The 17,825-nt window shown below is 42.3% G+C and overlaps 1 protein-coding gene across 6 annotated transcripts in view; it reads left to right on the top strand.

Moving 5' to 3' along the window:
* The window catches only part of TSC2 (TSC complex subunit 2), a 105,818-nt gene that overhangs the window by 37,828 nt on the left and 50,165 nt on the right, over positions 1-17,825 (top strand). For all 6 annotated transcript variants that reach the window (XM_077449368.1, XM_077449367.1, XM_077449364.1 and 3 more), the window contains exons 14-25: positions 2,574-2,655; positions 4,429-4,584; positions 5,779-5,880; positions 5,965-6,087; positions 6,232-6,338; positions 8,231-8,387; positions 8,504-8,626; positions 9,056-9,190; positions 11,075-11,264; positions 11,684-11,777; positions 15,478-15,580; positions 15,659-15,753. In XM_077449368.1, coding sequence (XP_077305494.1) covers positions 2,574-2,655; positions 4,429-4,584; positions 5,779-5,880; positions 5,965-6,087; positions 6,232-6,338; positions 8,231-8,387; positions 8,504-8,626; positions 9,056-9,190; positions 11,075-11,264; positions 11,684-11,777; positions 15,478-15,580; positions 15,659-15,753 — 1,467 coding nt within the window. The remainder of the gene's footprint in view (positions 1-2,573; positions 2,656-4,428; positions 4,585-5,778; positions 5,881-5,964; positions 6,088-6,231; positions 6,339-8,230; positions 8,388-8,503; positions 8,627-9,055; positions 9,191-11,074; positions 11,265-11,683; positions 11,778-15,477; positions 15,581-15,658; positions 15,754-17,825) is intronic.

The following is a 17,825-nucleotide window of genomic DNA, read 5'->3' as shown; positions in this document are numbered from 1 at the left end:
TGGGATATCGGCTGCTCTCAGTAGTTCCGTTAATGGTTTCAGTCTTCTCCTTCTTCCAAGCGTCTCTCCTGCTAAGTCGGAATAGATCTGCAATTCCACGTCCCCGTAGGTCACCCCTGGCTGTGTTCTAATTTTTCTCATTACCTGCATTTTTTCCGCTACGTGGTGAAATCTTGCTATGACATCACGGGGGGTTTCTGATCTAATTCCAAAAGGACGTGTCATCCTGTGTATTCTATCTAACTTTAATGGGGCTGTGACTTCTCTGTCTAATAGGGGGTTAAAAATCTGTTGAGCTATCTCTCCAAGGGTAGATGCGCTATTTGTCTCAGGGAGACCTTTTATTCTTAGGTTCTTTCTTCTGCTTCTATTCTCCTGATCTTCTAATTTATATCTAATTATTCTATTTCCCCTACGGAGAGCTGATACCTGTTCTAAGATTCCATCTATTCTATGTTCCTGGGCCTCTATTTTGTTTTCCGCCTCCTCTACTCTCCCCAAGACCAGGCCTATATCCTCTCTTATAGTTGCGATGTCTGCCCTTAAAGAGATCTCCATTCTCATGAACATCTCTGATAGCATCTCCCTGATCTGTGGGGACTGGGGGGTTTCTCCGTGTCTGTCCAGACTCCTTTCTCCTGCCCTCAGATGTTCTGACCCCTCACTTCCTTGAACTTCATTCTGACTAATATCGCCACTTTGTGAGTTTGCACTATTTTTTTTTTCAGTTGGCTTAATAACCGAGGTTTTTGTCCCTCTGCTATCTTCTCCCTTCTGCCTACTTGGGTCCGAGCGGAGCAGTTTTTCCATCCTGGGGCTACCAGTCTCTTCACCTGCCCTTATACTGGTGTTGGCGGCCATATATTTTTGAATTCCGACTGGGCTTGCAGCAGGAGTTGTTTGTTTATTTGTCTTGGCTGCTTTCCCTCTCATCCTAGCGGAGCTATCAAAGCTTCACTCCCTTCCCTCTATATCAAGATATCAATATGAATCTTTATGGCCGCCTTATATAGCTCTCCTTCAGAAGGCCCCCCTAACCCCAAAAACATCAACCACTGTGTTATTACATTCGTTTGGCTGGTGATCAATACCAATCAAATCTCATCCACCAGAATGTCCACACACAAAAAAAAGGAAAAAACACAGGGAGGGGAGGGGGCTATTGCTCAATAACCGGTAAGCCCTCTATCCTAATGTCTCGGGTGTTTGTTCAGTTCCAAGTGACCACGAAAAAAAAAAAAAAAAAAAAAAAAAAAAAAAAAAAATTTTCTTTTCTTTTCTTTCCCTCAAGACGGCCGTCTGATGGAAAACAAGATTTTTTCTTTTCTTTTTTTTTTCTTAACTGTTCCGCTACTTCCACTTCCACTTTTCTGTATTGGATAAGCGCTATTAATTAACAGGGACTATTGGATATGTCCCTATCATACATTCTCGAGACCATAGAATATATTTCCCAGTCAATCTCCAAAAAAAGAACTCAGGGGGGTATGAATCCTTTTGTCAGCAGCCGGGGCTGTTAGAGCTGCATTTAAATTCCTCCAGCAGCTGTTGTTCCTAGCATCCCGGCATTCCTCCTGTAGATTTTATATTACTGGGTGTATACATAAACAACTGTCCCTTTAAGCCAGGGGGGTAGGGGTTAGCAGAGAAAACCCTCTTTAGATATCGATACCTTTTCCTTTTCTCTCCCCAGGTAGCAATACAATTAAGAGCCAGTTCAAACAGTCATTCCATGTGAAATTCTGTCAGACCAAAAAAATTTTTTTTTTTTTTTTTTTCCTTAGACAGGAAAAGAGAGGCAATGGGGAAGGCTCCAGTTTACCTAGGGGTATATCCCCTTATCTAGTGTAGTGTCTATATCCTTGCCTCTCACCAGACCAGCAGAGACTTCCAACAGAAACTCTCCCGTATCCCCGTCCCACTGCTTGTCTTACCGCTCTGCCGCGTGTCTGTGGGGACTTGTGACAGCCTCTCCCTATGCTCCAATATCTCCTAGCGGGGATCCACTCCTCCCTTCAGGGTAAACCGTCCAGGTCCCGTCCCGCCATATATCGGCGTCTTACGGTGCTCCGCCGCTGTGCTCCTGGGCAGCCGCTCCAGTAGCGTGGGCTGCAGCTGAGTCTGTAGTTGGATTTGGCAGATCCGTCTCTCGTTCCCTGGGGCCCGCAAGACCGGGGAATCAGCCCGAACCAGTATAGCGTCCCGGAAGCATGAGCGTGCGGTTCAGGCTTTGGGGCTGTGGAGAGGTGCGTGGCGGGGGAGGAAGAGCGAAGGCATCGGGAGGCTCGGACGGACGCTCGGATGGGCGCCTGTCTCCTACGTCATAGCTCCGCCCCCTGGAGATCTCGTTTTCTGTCCCTCCGGAGTAGAGCCTTGATTAGAAGCTGCGCTGATCTGTGCATACAATGTTAAAAACTCTGTGGGGGAAAAAAATGGTGTAGCAATTGCATTGTAAGATCTCTGCTCACTGTAAAATGCTCTTCAGACCTTATGCCTTTTTGTTTGGATACAACAAATGTGCAGTCTATATAATCATTCCTGTTTATCAATACCCTGTCATTTCTCTCTTCCAGGAATGAAGCCCGATGTATTGTACGAATGAAAGTCTTGGATGTCCTATCCTTTGCATTGAGCATTAACAGACAATTTTATGAGGTTTGTTTTTGGATACTTTTTGTATGACTTTTTGTATGATAAAACGTCTGGAAATCCAGATGTTCATCCTTTTTAGAGGGAAGCCCTCAGCAAGCTGAATAAAAGGGTTGTCAACATATTTTTTGATACCCAAAACCTAGACTATGCCAGTCAGTACTCTTAAATCATTTATTAAGAAGTGAAAAAATGAATGGGTCTCTTGATGCCAAGCCAGGGTCAGGTAGACCAAGAAAGATTGCAGCCACAACTGCCAGAAGAATTGTTCAGGGCACAAAGAAAAACCCACAGGTAACCTCAGGAGAAATGCAGGCTGCTTTGGAAAAAGACTGTGTGGTTTCAAGGAGCACAAAAGGGTACTTGAACAAAAATGAGCTGCATGGTCGAGTTGCCGGCATGAAGCCTTTGCTGCGCCAATGCCACAAAAAAGCCTAGTTATGATATGCCCGACAACACCTTTACACGCCTAACCAGGCTTTTTTTTTTTGTGGCATTGGCACAGTTGAGGCTTCTTTCTGGCAACTTGACCATGCATCTCAATTTTGTTCAAGTATAGCCTTATTGTGCTCCTTGAAAAACTTCACACCACTTTTTTCCAGAGCAGCCTGTATTCCCCCTGAGGTTACCTGTGGGTTTTTCTTTGTATCCTGAACAGTTCTCCTGGCAGTTGTGGCTGCAATCTTTCTTGGTCTACCTGACCTTGGTATCAAGGGATCTCTAAATGTTCCACTTAAGTGATTGAACAGTACCGAGTGGCATATTCAAGGCTTTGGCTATCCTTCTTTTTTATTTATTTTTTATATATATTTTTTCCATCTTTATAAAGTTTTTTTACCTTGTTGCACAGGGCTTCTGACAGTTCTTTTCTGCTCCCCATAGCTCAGTATCCAGCCTGCTCTGAGCATCCACGTGAGGGCTAACAAACCCATTGACTAAACACTCTAATTGCACTTTAAAACCTTTTTAACCACTTACGGACCGCCCGCTGTCATACGTCGGCTGTTTGAAGAGGGATATCGTTATGGCAACAGCTAGCTAAAATAACCCCAGTAACCTCTTCGGCGGCTGGTCCCCTTTCAGATAAAAGTGAACCCTCGCTGCCTTACCTTTTAAGGAGCGAGGCTTTTCAGCATGGGGACCACATGGCCCACCCCATGTGACTGCGTTTGTGTGGCTGTAGCATTGATCTGTGGTGGAGCAGTGACATTATCCACCTGGGTAAGTACTGACACCATGCAAAATTGGCGCTTTTATAGGCTGGACTCCCTGCAGTGGGAAGACGGTGAGAAAGCATGTAGAGTTGGGTTTACATGACTAGAGGGAAAAGGTAAGAAGTCAGGAGCCACTGTGACCTCATGAGCAAAGTGACAGTGTCTCATGAACAGGGCTAAAAAGCTTTATAAATGTTTAAAAAGGTAAACATTTTATATTTACTTCTACTGTATATACAGGTTTAGGCTCCATTTTACAGTTTCTCCATATTGCCTACTGAGAGAGGCCTACAGAGCTGAATAGCTAAAGCTGAAATTTTATAATGAATTTAATTGAGTCACACCAGTGACTCGTTTCTACCCCCTCCTCCACCTTTTGGAAATCTCCAAATGAGAGTTCAGTTTGAAATAAAGTGCCTGAAAGGAGATTACTGCTGTGCACTGCCAATTTAGAGAACCCACAGTGCTCTGAGAATCCTTTTTCGTCTTTTAATAAGTTTATAACACAGATATTGTTTGTGTATGTCTGGTATCTCCTTGAATTCTTCTTGCGATTTGTTTTCAGGAGGAACTGATAGAAAAGGTGGTGACTTGTCAACTGGCACAAATCCCAGAGGATAAAGATCATCAAGTCCGAAAGCTGGCCACACAACTCTTGGTTGACTTAGCAGAATGCTGCCACTCTTGCCATTTCAACAGTTTAATGGATATCATTGAGAGGGTAAGGCTTTGCCTTCTCTACACATAAGTAATTTTGTGCTTTTTGGAATTACATTGTACAAAGAGATTCCAGAGCAATTTCCAGATTGCGTGGGAGAAATTACGCTTTAAAACTGCCATAAATCTTAAAGCCCAGGCAGTTATAAAAGACACAACCGAATGCAACTCTGTTAATTATGTCATTAAATTTTTTTTTTTTTTTTTTTTTTCTTTTCAATTTTAGTTAAAAGTTAATGTAAGTATCTGAATTTCACCTGGTATCAGCCTTATGAAGTCATTGTATGACAATGCTGGAATGTGAATGAAAAGGCAGTAGCCAGTGGCTCTTCTAAATGGCAAAGGCAGTGTGACCAAGACATGAGCTCCTCACTGCACTGCTTCTCCTTTCATTGTCCAGTCATAGGCTGGTGTGGGTGCAAGATGACCAACGTTCAGCAGGGTTGAATGATTCTAACCATCAGGATCTGTCTATGTATGGGGGAAATTTCCGGGTTGAATGTGAACATTGCAGCAAAACCTGGACTTGCTATGTTATACTTTTTAATGGGCCATTCATTTTTATTTTAATGGTTTTTAATTATTCTAGGAGTGGTGTTTAGTCAGAAGTCAGTTAACCTATGTTTTTGGGTTGTGTGAGTGGGAATTCCAGGAGGAAATGCTCGCATTTGTTTGCAAAAACACATTTTAATTTCATGGATAGAAAAAATACAGGCAACTCGTATAGGTGTCCCATGGTTAGGACCAGTTGAAAAAATAAATACATTTTGTGCAGAGACTTGATCTATCCCAGAGGGATGTTGCCTTAGAAACTAAAGGTTGGGGGTCTCCAGGCTCCAGCATGAAAATGCAGTCCTGACTCCAGTTCATAATATGTGGAGCAAAAACCCTTCCTCTACTAGGCTATAAAAATTTGTATATTCCTCATCTTCCTTTCTGTTGTCCTACAAGCCATGCTCTAGAAGCCAAGGGGTCCAAAACGTGCAATGATGAAAGCCAGCAATCTGTAAACTGCTATAGAATTATATAACTTTATATGTGCTGTAAGCCAACATTTTGAGATGAACAGTCAGCCACGGGTATGAAGGAATCCTTTGTATTACTCATGCAGTGATTAGTAAAGTCAGGCACCCTTCCTTGTGCCCTTTTTTTTTTTTTCTTAGGTTTGTTTGTAAATTTTAAATTTTTTCTTTTTTAGGTTGTGACTCGGTCCTTGTCCCTTCCTGCAGACTCTACACAGGATGCATCATCTTTGGAAGATGTAAAAACATCTGTGTTGGGCCTAATGGTCATCCTTCAGGTGGGAACCGGCCATTTTCTCTCCAGATGTGTACTAAGACAAATAGTTAGTCTAAGGTAGTGATATGAACTTCTCTATGTGCAGACCAAGCTATACATTCTCCCTGCCAGTCATGCCATACGTGTGTACGAAATGATGGTCAACCATATTCAGCTTCACTACCTGAACCTGTACAGTTCTCCAATCGCCAGCAGCATCAGACTACAGGTCAGTCCATGTCATTTAGAGCACTGTGCGATGAGTCCATATAGCGCTCTTTAGGGAAATTAGTAACCACAATATACACATGTGGTGTGTGTGTTTAACACTCTCTCCTACATTTTTTTTTTTTTTTCCCCCTCCAAACAAAAGGTGTTTGACTTCTTCTTGCACCTGCAAACGGACTCTCTGAAACGCATTGGTCTCCCCAATAAGGATGGAGCTGTGAGGTTCAGTCCATACTGTCTGTGCGAGTCTGTGTAAGTCATGTGACTAGTGCCTTTTTTTTTCTTAGACAAAAACCACCAAATCTATAACCGCTGGTCTATTGGGCTGTGTTTAGTATAAACAGTTTGTCAAGTACACATTGAGGCTACTCTAAACATGAAGTTATCATTGCCCAATTCAGCCAGGAGCAAGCCAACAAATGGCAAATGATTGAATGAATGAATGAATGAAATACTTATATAGCGCACAATGCGAACTGAATCGCCTCTAGGCGCTGATTGCCTGGTAACCACCCTGCCTTGGTTGATGACCAAACGTTTCCATAAATGGTTTCCTCTTTTTTTCTACTCAAACTACTATATCCTAAATGTACCTGCTTGGTCAAAACCATCCTGCCTATATAGAAATATCCAAGTCCAGACAAATTATTGGTTTTGGCTATAGAGAGAGAAGATGAGAACCTTTGTTTGGGCTTCACAGCTTGTGTCCCTTGCTGGAGAGATCTCTCCTCATTTACGGTCTTGCTGAGGAAATTTCCTCAGCAAGGGTGCAGTTCATCCTAAAAAGCCTGACACAGGTTCCTGATCTCCACCATTTTTTTTTTTTTTTTTTGTCTGCCTTGTTGGCATGCTGGGAGCTAAAGCAGGACACCGTTGCTTCTCTGCTCGGTCATCAGAAACTTTAATGTGTTTCTCGAATATCGCCGGATCACTCGTAGATTCACAGCAGAGTTTTATAGCTTTAGAGGTTTTGGTCTAAGGCAGGGATCTTCAAACTACGGCCCTCCAGCTGTTGTGGAACTACACATCCCATAAAGTATTGTAAAACTGACAATACCCTATGCATGATGGGAATTGTAGTTCCTGAACAACTGGAGGGCAGTGGTTTGGCGACCCCCTGGTCTAAGGGGTTGGAAGTAGACATCTACAACATTGGAGATAAGAAAATCAAATGGGTCCCTGGTGTGTAATCTCCACTTTCCATCTTAAAGGGCAAGTTCACCTTTACAGAATATCTGTAAGGGGAACTTGCGCTGACCAATTAGAATGCTTCCTATCCGTAAACGCTGAGGTACGGATAGATGATTAAGATGATTAAGCTGGGGAGATTTCAAATCTCTGGCCTGGTAGTGGTGTCCTGGTGTCTGACACCGGGGGATTGTGAGGCCACTGGTACAGCGGGACTGGGGGGGAAATGGAGAAGGGGGTCCAGTGTAGGTTCCCCTTACAGATTTTCTTTAAAGGTGAACTTTAAAATAGTATGAACCCTCACCTGCATAAGGATCTTGGAGAGCTGGGAGAGGGAAAACAGCGGCACGCTTATCTTCAGTGAGTGACTGTGCAGAGAGGGCATGTGGGCGCAAGTCCTAACACAGCTAGAGAACTGACTAATGCCTAGCGTGGTCAGTTTTAGATAGGGAAGCAACACCAAGTATTTCACATAAAGGAAGCAATGCAAAGAGAATAGGCTACATCCTCCTACAAGTACATGGTACAGCAGGCACATATCGGGAATATGAAGGGTTGGGTTTACATATTCTTTAACCTAGGTAACGATGTGCACATTAAAAAGTCGTTTTGATGCTTTAAAGGGACGGTGTGGGCTGAAGTATCCTTTAAAAAAACAAAAACAAAAAAAACACAATTGTTGCACTAGGTTGTTCCAGCAGGCAACGCTGTGTCATCTGAGATGAAAAATGTGGTGTCAGAATAATGAACAATATAGTTCTATGTAAGTTCTAACCAGTGGGGTGTAAAGAGTCACTGTTGGAATTGTATCTGTGTATATAATACAAGGATATATAGTTATGGATGACTCCTGGTGGGTTTTTAAAAAGAAGGCCATAGCCTGGGTAATGACCACAGGGAGTACAGCTGACTTGTCTGTCTTTTGAAGGATCCTTTTAACTGCTCTGATCTGTTAGGATTGAGCCTGAGAAGAGGCCGCCAGAAAGGAAGCCCGCCGGCACGCTGTCTCCCCCCTCTGGAAGCCCCAGCCTCTCTTCCCAGGGTGGTTGTCCTCGATTGGGCTGCCTGCCTTTCTCTCTGGCTTTTGGGGTCATTCTGCAATGTTTAAAGCAGGTGTAGTATTACATTCTCCAAAGCAGATCTGATCAAAGACAGGTCTGTTCCCGCTATATTCAGGTCTCTTCCTGGAGACTTTAATTTCTGAATAATCACTACTCTTTCTCTTGTAGGAAACGGACTGGAAAGTCCTCAAACTGGTTCTCAATAAACTGCCTGAGTGTCTTCGTTATAAACTCCTCATTCTGTCCTCTCCCTGTAACATTGACCAGCTTTCTGCATCTCTCTGTACCATGGTGAGTCAAACTACATAGAATTTATACATTGCCCATCTGTTAGACTGCAACACTACCATTATAGATACCTGCTCTAGTACCCCACCAAATCTGTGCTGCCTGCATATGTAAAGGCTTAGCATGGGGAACTGACCTACTTTTTTAAATATTGGTAAGTAAGGAGCCAAACGGAAAGTGCAAATAGGGGGTGAAAATCTCTCGACACTACAAGAAAGTGTTTGAGTATACAGTATACATTAAACACACACACACACATATAGATATAGAGATAGACTGCATAGATGTGAACATGACCCATAGAAAATGGACACCAGTGCTTTTCTGCACATGTGCAAATGCACAGCAGAACGCATAGGTGCGAGTCTTGACCTAGGAAGGGTTTGTCTTCTCTGTCCTTGTTCAGATATTGTCATATGTGGTGTGTTCCAGCTCTCAGACCGGAGTGCCAGTGATCGCTTGTATAATACCCCAGATGGATTCTCTCGTACTGAACTGCAGCTGGCTGTGGTTCCTGTACTGACTGCACTGACCTCATACCATCAATATCTGGATATCACCAAACAGGTATAGTTTCTGGTGTTTTTTTCTTAAAGGCCTATAGCAGTGAAAAAATGCTTTGTAACAGTAATTCTGACCAAGCAATAAGTATACAGCATTGTAATTATAATGTACTGGTCATGCAGTATTTATAACCTTCCCTATTTGGATTCAGCACTGTAAAAGGCTGATTGCCATATAATGTTTAGGATTATTCAATAAACAGGGAGAGGAATCCATGTGTAAGTGCAGAGCATCCTACCCAGAGCAGCCAGTGAGAATCCATTTTCTACTGGTCTAATTTCTGATAATAAATTAAGTTCTGATTGGTTGCCATGAGTTGTTTCCTAGTTCTGCTTTTATCCTTGCCTCACTTTATTGAATAAACCTGTACAGGGTCCCTTCTTTCAGTAGATCTTGCAGACCTCCGTGACAGGTCTGCTTATTTGATGTGCTCCTTCCTAAAATTCTGGATACATTTACCTTTCTCCAACTTCTGCAGCATCTGTGATGGTGATGTCGTCCTCCTTCCAGTCAAATCTCTCATAAGATAATCCTGCTTTGCTTTGTTCCGCAGTGTCTTATTATATTAAGGGGTTTATTTACTAAAGGCAAATGCGCTGTGCACTTGGAAGTGCAGTCACTGTAGACAAGGAAAATAGATAACATTTTTGCTTGAACGTGATTGGATGATATAAATTAGCAGAGATTCTGCCTCGGTTCTAGAGCTTCCGCACCTCCAAGTGCACAGTGCTTTGCCTTTAGTAAATCAACCCCCAAGTCTTTGTTCACACTGCCGTGACTTGTCAGGTGACAAGTCACACTCTATTAAGTGCAATAGAACCGTTCTAATTGGAGCAACTCCAGTCACTGTGACTTGGCAAAAGTTTCCTGCACTACTTGGGGGTGACTTCAGCATGACTTGTGTTGACTTTTATGTTCAAGAAGTCATATGCAAGTCACGCTGTTTGACGTGGCTTCAAAGTCTCAACATTTCCAGGGATCTTGTCAGCAGGAGGATGTCAGAAGTTGGAGAATACTTAGTATCAATTATTTTTCCTGCAGGTTCTCTTATGCAACATTTAGTGAAGGCAGTTGGATGGGTGGCGGAGGGGATAAGTAGGTAGACGTTGGGGTTTATTTACTAAAGGCAAATCCACTGTGTGCACTGCAAGTACACTTGGAAGTGCAGTCTCTGTAAATCTAAAGGGCATATGCAAGGAAAATAAAATGCACAGCATTTTTCCTTGCTCATGATTGGATGATGGAAATCGGCAGAGCTTCCCCTCATTTCAGATCTTCTAATTCTTCCTATTCTCTCTCTCGCTCTCTCCTGCCCCCCTCTCTCTCGCTCTCTCCTGCCCCCCCTCTCTCTCGCTCTCTCCTGCCCCCCTCTCTCTCTCTCGCTCTCTCCTGCCCCTCTCTATGCTGGCAAGACTTTTTCTGATGCTCTGCCAGCGCACCGCTCCAGTGTGAAAGCCTGTCCTGCTGTGCTTGCTCAGGGTTCCATTCTTAATTAGACATAGGGGGTTGATTTACTAAAACTACAGAGTGCAAACTCTAGTGCAGCTCTGCATAGAAATCATTAAGCTTCCAAGTTTTAGCCCACATTCACACTGAGGGTGGGTTTAAAATTGAGTTTTTAGCTCATTTCAAACGGGCAATTCAGTCCAATTTTGGGGGCGATTTGACAGACATCTGTTAAGGTTCATGCACAGATGTCTATTGAAACTGCCTCCGACGTCGCCAAAAGTAGTGCAGAAAACTGTGGGTATCTGTGCAGCACTAAAGTGCCTGAAAACAGCCCCAGTGTGAAAGGGGTCTTAATGCTAAGCAATTATATTGAATTCTATAGAAAGTGAAGCATGTCGGACTACAAAGGGTAATTGTGTTTATTTAATCTTCTGGTAGAAGGAAATGGTTCGCTGTCTGGAGACCGGCCTGATCTATCGCTGTGCCAAGCAGTGTGTAGTCGCTTTGTCCATGTGCATGGTAGAGATGCCGGGGATGCTGATCAAGTCCCTTCCGGTGCTCATTGTGAAGCTGACGCACATCTCCGCCACTGTCACCATGGCAATCCCCATGCTGGAGTTCCTCTCTAGTAAGTTATTTAACATTCCCCCCAATAATGAGTTATGTGGCCCCCACACATAGGCTAGGAAAATCAGCCATCAGTCTGTAATTTGTAGACACACATGGTGAGTCATTCTTTCTCCATACGTAGACTTTATACATAGTCCTCCCATGTAGTTCTTTATACATAAAGTAGCATAGTGAGCTATCATAGGTTAGCCATTATGATCATTCAATCTTTACTGCCAGAGGAAGACATCTAGTTTTGTATCTAGATTAGCCATGGTTTATCGAGTTCTTCATACAAGCAAACACTGTCGAGCCATTTTGTTTTGTTTTTTTGTAGATTAGCAAGTCAGGCACCTTGCACATTACAATATGAGGCCATTTTGTTGATCACCTCTGACTTCTAAAATTCCAAACATTCTTTCTAATGGTTTCTTTCAGCCCTGGTCCGATTGCCCCACCTTTATGGGAACTTTGCTGCTGAACAATATGCAAGTGTGTTTGCCATTTCTCTGCCATACACTAATCCCTCAAGGTGAGTACCTGTCCAAAACGCAGTTAAAGGGGGGGGGGGGGGGACATAAGACCTTTTATAAGACCTTATAAAGGGGGGGGGGGGAAGAGACATAAGATCTCCACTCTACAGATATGTCCCTCACTTTACACTCTTTGTCCTCCTGCCTAATCAATACTTCCCTCTTTTAACACAGCTACTATAAAGGAAGTCACTAAACCTTTTTCTAACGCCCACCTAACCTCCTGTTCCTTCTCAAATACTGTGGTCACAACCTGGCTCTATCCTGCACTCTAACTTGTATCTTCAACCTCTCACTCTCTACTGATATCTTCCCCCAACCCTCTAAAACATGCGCTAGTCACTCCCATCCCAAAAAGGCCTCACTGGACCCCACCAATCTTAATAGCCTAAGACCCATCTCTTTACTTTTGCTTCCAAACTACTTGAACGTTAAAGCCCCATACACACTATCAGATTGTCTGCTGATTTTTTCCTTCGGGTTTACCAAAACCATGTAGTACAAGGGCCTGCCTGATTGCATACACATTGAAACCCCTAAGGTTTGACCTCATAGTATGGTTTTGGTAAATCTGATGGAAAAAAATCAGCAGAAAATCTGATAGTGTGTACGGGGCTTAAGTCTACAACCGACTGAGCAACCACCTCATTGAGAATAACCTTCTCGATCACCCTCAGTCTGGATTTCACCCACAGCACTCCACAGAAACAGCCCTCCTAAAACTCAAACAACTTAGTAACAGCCAAAACCAACGGCCATTATTCCCTCCTCTTACTGTTGGACCTTTCTGCTACCTTTGATACAGTTGACCATCCCCTCTTCAAATAACTCAATTTGCTTGGTCTCCATGGCTGTGCTCTCCGTTTGAATCTTGCCTATCTCATCGCACTTTCAGTATCACTTAAAGCTCCACTTCCTCTTCTCCATCTCCTCTTATCGTTGAGGTCCTCCAAGGTTCTGTCCTTGGACCTCTACTACTATCTCGATCTTCAGGTCATCCCTGGGTCAGGTGATAGCCTCCCATGGCTACCATTTATATGGTGATGACACCCAAATCTATCTCTCTGCCCCTCAGTCTCCTTATGCATCACTGATTTATTAACTGACATATCAGCCTGGATGTCCACTTCCTCAAACTGAATCTATCTAAAACCGAGCTAATATTTCCTCCCCCATGTGCCCCTTCCCCTGACTTCTCTGTCAAGATCAATGGCACATCTATAAGTCAGTAATCATTGGATTACCTTTACATACACTATCCCCCCTTGAGTCCATAATGAATGTCGCTGCAAGTCCTCCACCCCTCTGGCAATTCTTCCACTAGCTTCCACACACCCAATGAAATAACAATTCAAAGTACTGCAAATAATTTACAAAGCCATCCATAACTCTGCCCCCAGCTACATCACTAACCTAGTCACAAAATAACAACCAAGCCGCTCTTTGGTCCTCCCAAGACCACCTGCTCTCTAGCTCCCTTGTCACCTCCTCCCATGCTCGTCTCCAGGATTTCTCCAGAGCTGCCATCCTTTGGAACTCCCTACCCCAATCAGACTGTCCCCTAATCTATCCATCTTTAGACAATCCCTGAAAACCCTTCTCTTTAAAGAAGCCTATCCTGCTTCTAACCAATATGGTTTTACTTCCTCCATCAGCTTATCCCCCACAGCTATTACCTTTTTTATATCAATTGACCCTTCCTTTTTAGATTGTAAGCTCTAATGAGCAGGGCTCTGATTCCTCTTGTACCAAATTGTAATGTCTACCTTTTATTTTGTTAAGCACTGCACAAACTGTTGGCGCTATATAAATCCTGTATAATCTTATTGTAAGGTTGTATGTTCATTTAATGTGTTGTAGGCATGTTATTGACCCATAACGTCCTCCCTTGTGTAGACATCCAAAAGCCCAGAGACCGCAGGTGGATGCAGCCATCTTGAATGTGATGTCAGCACATCTAACAGACTCAGAGCTGTTACTCAGTCTGGCAGCTACATAGGTTATGTAGGGAGGTGAGAATGGAGGTCGAGGAACTGGTCCCGCACAGACAGTAATTAGTTATTCCCAGAAGAGGAGAGGGCTATGATATGCAAGGAGAGGGTGGGGTGTGTTAGTGAATTTAAATTTTACTTTACTTTTGTGAAGTGAATTAAGGAAATGTTCATGGAAGGGGAAAATGCTGCAAGTAAGCATTTGGGATACTTGACTTTTCTGTGCTTTTACATGCAATTTTCTTTGGTGACAGGGTCACTTTAAATTACCAGTACTCTTTCCATCAGATTCTACTTTGCAGGTCTTTCATTATTCCCTTCCGCTCCCTCTTGGCACAGAGCTGCAATTTGGAGGGAACCCATATCTGCTGTTGGGTATATAGCGTTGGACTGTTTATGGTAGAGTTTAGTACCACTTTACATCATCAAAACTAGGACCATGGGGATGGGCGTCGCTATTTTCGTTGATTCTCAACAGGTGTCCAAAGGGCACACGAGGTGGACAAGTACTTTTTGTTGCCATATGGCAGGCTTGGGTAATTGTCATTGCTCTCTGGATTCTGTAAAGCTATATTACGATGTATTTGCAAAAATTTATCAGCCACACTCAATACTTGGCTCCTCTTGCTGTAGTATATGTTTGCCAGCAAAGTGACTGCATACAGCACGTCCTCACCCAAAAAACAACCTACCCCTATCCTTGTGGGCAGGCTGGCATTGGTGAAGCACATCAGGGAAGGTTGGATTTTGAGTGGGGACGCGTTCTATGAAGTCACTTTGGCAATAGAAGTTTGGAGCACGGCTGGTGTGTGTAATATAAGTAAATAAAATGTATTTATATTAAACGTATATTACATATATTACACCTGTGAAGATATAGATGTATCTCTATCATCACAGGTGTGGTAAACAGCACAAGGTATACATCCTAGTGCCAGCAATCAAGCCTTCCCAAAGTCCAGGGATTGCTGCACTTAAAATTACTCGTGTAATAAATTGGATACTTTTCACGTCAATCCAGATAACAGGTTCGGGCTATAAAGCTTACGTCCTTCAGATGGGAACAAGATGTATACTGACTTTATTCTCACTTCATTTTTTGTTACATTTCATACCAGAAATCCATTAGGCATCAATTAACCAATTAATACAAATGTATCTGAATTTTCATCCTAAACTCCAGAGAGCTGGCCCAACGAGATATTTGCATTGCTCTGTAAATCTCTTTGGCGTTTTAGCCTAAAGTTTTGTTTAGCTGTTCGGCAGGAGCTGAGCATAGCAGCGCCCTTAAAGCTGAATGCCAGGCAAACCGCTAAAAACGTGTAAAGCCTTTCCACAATGCATAGCTAGGCAGAAGTTTTGTGTATCTGTTATAACTGTAGAAGGGATGCTGTAGTGCCCTCTCATCTCCCACAGCCTGCTGATTAGACCATGAAAGCAGCAGCAGACTGATGAGGTTATTCCTTTGCTTTCCATTTCTATTAGTACGCTCCTTGTCAGCGAATTTGCATGCATGCCTGCTATAGGGCACCACAACAGGCTTGTACCAATGTCCAATTTGGGTACTTATGCTAGTTACATTAGAGCATGCAATTACTGATTTAAGGGTATAATAAATATAAAGCTACATTCATTTATCTACATCCATTTTTGCTTTAATCATAGCATACGATTTAATGGGAAATTACTACTTCGGTTTTTCTTCCAGATTTAATCAATACATTGTGTTCCTGGCCCACCATGTCATTGCTATGTGGTTCATCCGATGCAGACTGTCTTTGAGAAGAGATTTTGTGCCTTATATAACTAAGGTAAGCTCCATTCTCTAGCTGGCAAACTCTGCTACGTGTACTGGACCAATCACGTGACTTACTCTGCCCTCCCCATAGGGTCTGCGCTCCAATGTTCTGCAGAGCTTTGATGACACCCCTGAGAAAGGGAGCTTCAGAGCCCGCAGCACCAGCCTGAATGAGAGGCCTAAAAGGTACGCTATGTCTGTTGGCTCCTACTGGGGGAATATTGAAGAAATACATTACCTAGAACACAAGCAAGCCTACACAATAGCAGTTTTCAGGATACCCCAAGAGGGGCTAAAATATTGCAGTGTGTAAAATCTTTAGATATTTTTTTATATATGTTTTTTTATATATATTACACACCTGAGCACACCAAGACAAATATGTATGTATGTGCGTGTGTGTGTGTATGTATGTATGTATGTGTATATATATGTATATGTGTGTGTGTATATATATATATATATATATATATGTATGTATATATGTGTATATGTGTATGTATATATATATATATATATATATATATATATATATATATATATATATATATATATATATATATAATGTGTATGTACATTTTGTCTTGGTGTGCTCAGGGGGGGTGTGTGTGTATAATATACAAGTATGTAAAAAATATATATATCTCCATCTATCCTCCTGATTTTAAGTATAAAAGACTGGTCAGTCACTAGAAGCCTGCATTAGGAAAAGGTCCTCCCTGATTGGCTTAGGTTTTTAAATTAGGTTCTTTGTATTTTATGTAACATATCCTGAAGGCCTGTCATCAAGTCTGCTGGCTTTATTTGCTTCTAATGAAAACTATATTGTATTTTTTTTTTTTTTCAGTGAGAACATATTTTGAGTTATTGTAAAGATTTAACTAAAAATAATGATTTGATGGCCAATTGTCACTATATGCGGTGGCAAACGTTTTACCGAAAGGTAAAACATCTGTCACTGCAGAGGTGTGGGTGAGCAGCCTCTAAACAGTCTACATTCAGGGGCGCTCGCCCACACCCGTATGTCTGTTGGGAAGATCCACATTGGGACATGCAGGCCATTTAATGATCTGTCTGCTAACACCGCCTGGTGGCTCAACCCAAACCACCCATTTACTGACTATGGGCTTTAGTGCCATTGTGATTGAGGCCTAACAATTATTGTCATGCTTGCTGTTCTGTACTTGTAGCCCTTCCCTTTATAGTTGCTTTCATTAAACCAGGCAGTGTAGTGTAGAACCCATAAAAGTAAACTTAAATCTTTCTGGATAGATATATAATATTATATTAAAATATATTATTATTATTAATATATATATATATATATATATATATATATATATATATATATATATATATATATATATATATATATATATATATATATATAATTTTTTTTTTTTATCTAGGACAAAGAGCAAAAAATTTAATAAATTGCAGCTTACCAGTCTAGGTTTGGTGTCTGCATTGGTTTTCTTTTTTCAGTACAATTATTGCCATTACAGAATGGTTCCTGTTGGCACATCCATAAATATTGTGTCTCTGTAACTTCTGTGCACTGAACTAAAATATATTAAACAATGTTATCAGTTTTCCCAGTTCTGAGATTAGTGAGCTATGGAACGCCTCCTATGTAGAGGAGAGGTGTTTGTAGTCTAAATCGGGAGAGCAGCCAAGGGTGACAATACTGCTTCTCCATAGATACAGTACAGGGAGCTGGCATTGTTGCTCTAGGACAGGAAGTGCTACTGGCGGGATCACCAGGTGAAAATAAAGGAAGAAAGCCTGGGAAAACGAATGTAGCCACTACCGCTAAGGGCTGGTATGCTGCAAAGTATTAAATTTTATTTTGGGTTTAGGTGCACTTAAAGTAGAATTCCCAGGCTAAACCTAAGTAGGGTTGGAGATCACACTGTACTGTTGGTTGTAAGTTGCTAGTTAGGTAATGGTAGGATGGAAGAGTTCTCTTCCGATGCTTTCTGCCCCACTACATCTGGAAGGAGATGGTGAGCCCCCATTTTTATTTTTTTTGGCCTAGACTGCTGCCTATGTGTACGGCCTTGAGGTTGTTTCCGAATGTACTAAAAAGATGTGGCTGAGATAGCTGTGTTGGCAGCAGTTCTGGTATTACAGACCTATCCGTGTGGGGTTCACCATCTACAAACAGTAGCAGACCCTGAGAAAGAGGGGAGTCTTTTCCCCCATAATGCATTGGCTTGACCATCTTTTGCTACTTTTAATAAACTACAAACTACACT

Source organism: Lithobates pipiens, unplaced genomic scaffold (assembly GCF_037356315.1).
Source record: "Lithobates pipiens isolate NorthernLeopardFrog02 unplaced genomic scaffold, aLitPip1_a1.2 Scaffold_22, whole genome shotgun sequence".
Classification (NCBI taxonomy): domain Eukaryota; kingdom Metazoa; phylum Chordata; class Amphibia; order Anura; family Ranidae; genus Lithobates; species Lithobates pipiens.
Note: the sequence above shows the minus strand (reverse complement) of the source record. Positions and strands in the feature narration are given on the sequence as shown.